General features: G+C 41.4%; 1 protein-coding gene across 1 annotated transcript; it reads right to left on the bottom strand.

The window, feature by feature from the left end:
• Positions 1-373: 373 nt before the first annotated feature.
• LOC149224506 (uncharacterized) lies at positions 374-4,564 on the bottom strand. Its single transcript, XM_089388198.1, has 2 exons — positions 3,926-4,564; positions 374-3,544 (listed from the first exon to the last, which is right to left on the bottom strand). Exons 1-2 carry the CDS (start codon positions 4,562-4,564, stop codon positions 374-376), a joined length of 3,810 nt encoding a protein of 1,269 aa, XP_089244324.1.
• Between the last annotated feature and the right edge of the window lie 439 nt (positions 4,565-5,003).

The raw sequence follows: 5,003 nt of genomic DNA, 5'->3' as shown, positions 1-5,003 counted from the left end.
GCTCTCCACCACCTTTTCTCTCCTCGCTCTCTGAGTTCCTAAACAGTTTCCTCGTTGTCGATTCTTTCGCTGCCTCCCGTTTATAGTCTTCCTTGCTCTAATCCGCCTACCTGTCAACTTGGCCTTCCGCTGCCACCTGTTACTTTGTCCTCTGCCTTTCCTATCACTTATCCTTCTTCCCTCATTTCCATTTATGGATTCTGACATACCGTTTTTTCCTCCTCTCCGATCACTTGCGTTTATTATCTTGCTGTGTGGTGGTTGATTCTTACCTGTCGTCGCACACTTCTGCTGTACTGTAGCTTGCCTGCCCATTATATCATTCCCCCGCCTTGACTGACACTCATTAAATTTCTGGGATTGCCGATCCATCTCACCTGTCCGCCGCACGAATGCTATGATTCTCGTTTGCTGCTTGCCCTTTATTTTCATTCGTTGCTTGTTCATGGTCATAATTAATAATACCGGCCAATTCCTCCCATTCTCTATTGGGCCGCAACGTTCTCCACTGATTGTCTATTTTGCTGTTTCGACCCTTGCAACCCCAATTCGCAAGGAAATCTGCCGCTCGGTTTCCATTCCTTTTCACATGATTAAAGATTTTATAGTCGATTCTTTTTAGTAGGTCCGCCATTTCTTGAACAATCCCTGCCGTTCGCCAGCTATTGGTGATCTGCTCCCAGTTCTTCCCGTTGTTAAGTTTCTTTAGTATTTCAATTGCTATCTGAGAGTCTCCTTCTATCTCCAGGTTTCTATAGCCATTTCTAATCGCGATTCTCAGGCCTTGGTGAATCGCCCATAACTCGGCCTCATTATTTGTCATCTCCCCGCCCCACTCTGCATAGATCCATCTGGTGTTTCTCTGGCTGTCTCGGAAGATACCTCCGAATCCGGCATTACCTGGGTTCCCCTTCGATGCCCCGTCAAAGTTTAACTTCATAAAATTACCTTTGGGATATGCGAACTTGTCATAGCTTTGAGATCTCGTACTATTTCTGCCAATTTTTTTGGTATGCACCATTTCAAATTTCAAATTTAATTTCTTTAAAATTTGCTCCTCTCCCTGATCTACTTTCCAATCATCTGCATCCCATTTTTCCACCAGAATTGATTCTCTGGTTAAGTTCACTACTCTGTTCCATATTGTTTCCGCGTTTTTAGCTTTGTCTTGGAATACTCTGTGGTTCCTTTCTTTCCATAACATCCAAATCACAAAACCCGCAATGAGATCCCAGGCCTTTCGGACTACTTTACATTGGAATTTTTCCTTCTGCCAATGAAAAATTACTTCATTTATTTCTCTCGGGGACCCCTCAAGTTTCTGGAATAGTTTTCCGGTTTCAATCCATAGCTTCCTGGCATAAACACACTTGATTAATAGATGATCTTGAGTTTCAGCTTCCTTATTGCATAGGTAACATTTTGAAGGTCCACTGAAACCTTTCTTTTGGAGTTTATCCCACGTCAGGATCTTGCCCTTAGCTACTAGCCATGCAAATAAGATAATTTTCGGCCACCAATTGTTACCCCAGATGACCTTCCAGTCTTGGTTTTCTTCATTGGTCCCCTGTTGGTCTGCCAGATAATATGCCTCCTTGACTGTGAAGGATCCTTTCATTGAATTCCCCCATCTGAGGATATCCCTACCCGTTCGAGCTTTTATTTTCCTGGACTCTACCTCTTCCATAAACGCTTCCTGTTGCTCTTGATCTATCTCGAAACCCCATTCCTCTGGTGTTATCCATTTCCGCCAGATTCCATCCAATTCGTCCTCTTTCCAATAATCTTTGACATATATACGGTTATCCCCTATTTTTTCCTGTATGTTTTGGATTTTTTGTATTCTGCTCATTTTCTCTCTTTGCTGCCATTTCTCATCCCAGAATTTGGCTTCCCCTCCTCCTCGAATTTCCCAGAAAGCATTCTTTTCTACTATATCACGATTTTGTCGAGCTAGATCCCAGATTGCCGAGCCTTTCGGGGTTTCCTGCATCCGGTAGATATCCTCCGTAGTGTTTGGCATATTGTACTTGTGCCTCCATAGTGTCTTCCATAGGTCATTGCCCCCTCTTAGCCATCGCCACCAAAGTTTTGCACCAAGCACTTTGTTGAGTCTATCCGGATCGCGCAGACCCAAGCCTCCTTCCTCCTTTCGTTTCGTTAGGTGTTTCCATGATACTAGGGCCCACTTCTTCTGTTGGGTCGATCCTCCCCAAATGAACTTCCTCATAATTTCTCTGATCTTGGTGCAGACTCCTTGTGGTACCGCCATAATCGATAGCGGATATATGGGGATTGCCTGCAATACTGATTTTACTAAAACAATCCTTCCAGCAATATTTAAAGTTCTGAAGGCCCAGTTAGCCACTCTGTTTTTTAATTTCTCTAAGACTCCTTGCCAATTTTTCTGTCTTTTAGAGTTGAAATCCAGTAAGTTTCCCAAGTATTTAGTTGGGAGATCCCCTTGCTTAAAACCTAGCATCCTGGTCAAGTGGATTTTGACTGCCTCCATGGTATTGAATATAAAGGTGCATGACTTTTCCTTGTTGATCTCCAACCCAGATGCTTCCGCAAATAAGTCCAAAACCTTCTTCAGATTTCTCACTTCTTTTACGGTTGGCTCCCCAAATAACATGATATCATCAACGAATTGCTGATGGGTTATAGGCAATTCATTACCCCATAGTCTTAGCCCTTTGATTTTATTTGCTGCTCTTTCTTTTTTAAGATACCTGCCCAGACCCTCTGCAGCTAGTATAAACAGGAAAGGTGATAAGGGATCACCTTGTCTTATTCCTCTAGATGCCTTAAAGGTTTTCGAGGGAGTTCCATTAACTAATATTGAAAAGTTTGGAGTTGATATGAGACTATGAACCCACTTTATCCACCTAGTACCAAAACCGAAACTTCCCAAGATTTCTTCCAAGTATTGCCAGTTGATTCTATCATAAGCTTTCGACAAGTCCAGTTTAATCATCATTCCTTTTTTCTTCTTTGCCTTCAGTGAATGAATTACTTCTTGAGTAACCACTAAACCATCTAGAATTTGTCTACCTTCAACGAAACCAGTTTGTTCAGGGGATATTAATCTATCTAACAGGGGTTTCAGTCTTTTGGCCATCAGCGATGCAATTATTTTGTAGATAACATTACATAGGGAAATGGGTCTAAATCCCTTAGCATCCTCTGAATTGTCATTTTTTGGAATCAAAGTGAAAAAAGTAGAGTTAATGGCTGGCCATACCTTTTGATTTATACGGGATTCTTCTATCAGGTCCAGAATCTCCCATCCCATAAAGTGCCAACACGCTTGATAGAAATCAACCGTAAAACTGTCTGGTCCTGGCGCTGTACCCTTCTTCATGCTCATCACCACATCCTCCACCTCTTCCAAACTAGCTGCTCTCATTAGGGCTCTATTCTGGTCTTCAGTTACTATCCTGGGAATGGCCTTGCAAACTTCTTTTATAGCTTCAGACCTGTCTATGTGGGGTTCAGTCAATATTCCTTTGTGGTATTCCATCAGCACTTTTTCAATTCCTTCCTGTTCAACAATCCTCTCTCCACTCTCGTTCTTGATAGATAGTATCCTATTCCTTTGCCTGTGTTGTATCATTGCTTGATGAAAAAATCTAGTGTTCCTTTCCCCCTCCCTAAGCCACTTTATTCTAGACTTCTGTCTCCATAAAACTTCTTCCTGCTTTCTCCTCTCCTCCAGTTTTCCTAGAATTATCCCTTCTTCTCTGCAAGTTTCCTCTGTCCTACCTTCATTTATTATCCTTTGTTGCAGAGCTTCCATTTCTTCTTCCAACTTCTGTTTTTCCTCCATGATGTTTCTGAATTCTTCCTTGTTCCATTTCTTTATCCTTCCTTTTAACTCTTTAAGTTTAAGTTGGAAGGTATGCATTTTTCCCTTTCCCTGTACTGTGCTTTGCTTCCACCATTCTTCCATTTTTTTGATAAATTCCGGGTCTCTAAGCCAAAAAGCTTCAAATCTGAAGGGCTTCTTGCCAAGGTTATTCTTAATATCCACTTCCAGTCTAATTGGCCAGTGATCTGAGCCAAGGGATGGCATGATCTTTGCTTCTATGAATACATCTCTGTTCATAATTGTTTCTGATACTAAGAACCGATCTAATCTGGATGCTATTTGATTCCTTCCCCCTCTCCTGTTATTCCATGTATAGACTCCGTTGATAGTTTGTAAATCTACCAGCCTCAGACCATCTATCATGTCATTGAACATTTCCATATATTGATCTGTTTTCCTTATACCTCCCTTTTTCTCTTCTAGAGACCGGATTAAATTGAAATCTCCTCCTACAATCCATGCTGTCTCCGGATGTAATCTTCGAGTTGCTTGCATATTTTTAATGAAGTTTTCTCTGTCTCCCGGAGTATGAGGACCATAAACCCCTGAAATAATAACCCTTTCCTTCGTCCCCGCTATTCTTCCTGTGCCTGTAAGGATTCTGGTCATGCTGGTCCAGCTCTCAAAAATTATCTCGTTTGGGTTCCACAATATTGCAATGCCGCCCGCTGATCCGATTGCATCTTGTCCCATGACTTCGTATTGGAGTTTGTTGTTTTTTATTATTCCTTCCATCTGCTGCATGGTGATCTTTGTCTCTTGTAGGATCATAATACTTGGTCTGTCTTTTCTAAGTTTCTCTTTCATATATCTCTGCTTACCCTTACTATTCAGACCCCTAATATTCCAACTGATAATAATCATTTTAAACTTTTGGAGGAGTGGAAAAATACCTCTGACAAAGGTATCACTTTACCTGAGTTTATCAATACTTCGCCAACTATTTGGATCGTTTCATTCATCATTTTCCTCCCTCTTTTCCTGCTGCTTTTGCCAACACCGCCAATTCCCATCTGACCTCTTTCCTGTTCTCCTCATGTGATATCCTGTTTATCCATATTCTCCCCTTTTTTATCTTTGTATTTTTGAAATTCCTCCTTATATAATTTTTTTTGACTATCTGGTATGAATC

This window comes from Pinus tabuliformis, chromosome Q (genome assembly GCF_031772625.1).
Source record: "Pinus tabuliformis cultivar Carrire ecotype Pingquan chromosome Q, CPIR1, whole genome shotgun sequence".
NCBI lineage: Eukaryota > Viridiplantae > Streptophyta > Pinopsida > Pinales > Pinaceae > Pinus > Pinus tabuliformis.
This window is presented reverse-complemented; position numbering and strand designations above follow the sequence as displayed.

What these genes read in the sequence shown, in the direction of transcription:
- LOC149224506 (XM_089388198.1), bottom strand. Translation starts at nt 4,564, where the DNA reads ATGGGACAAGATGCAATCGGATCAGCGGGCGGCATTGCAATATTGTGG. An exon ending in AATGGTGGAAGCAAAGCACA is followed by an intron (nt 3,545 to 3,925) that starts GTACAGGGAAAG and finishes ATTGTTGAACAG; the next exon opens with GAAGGAATTGAAAAAGTGCT.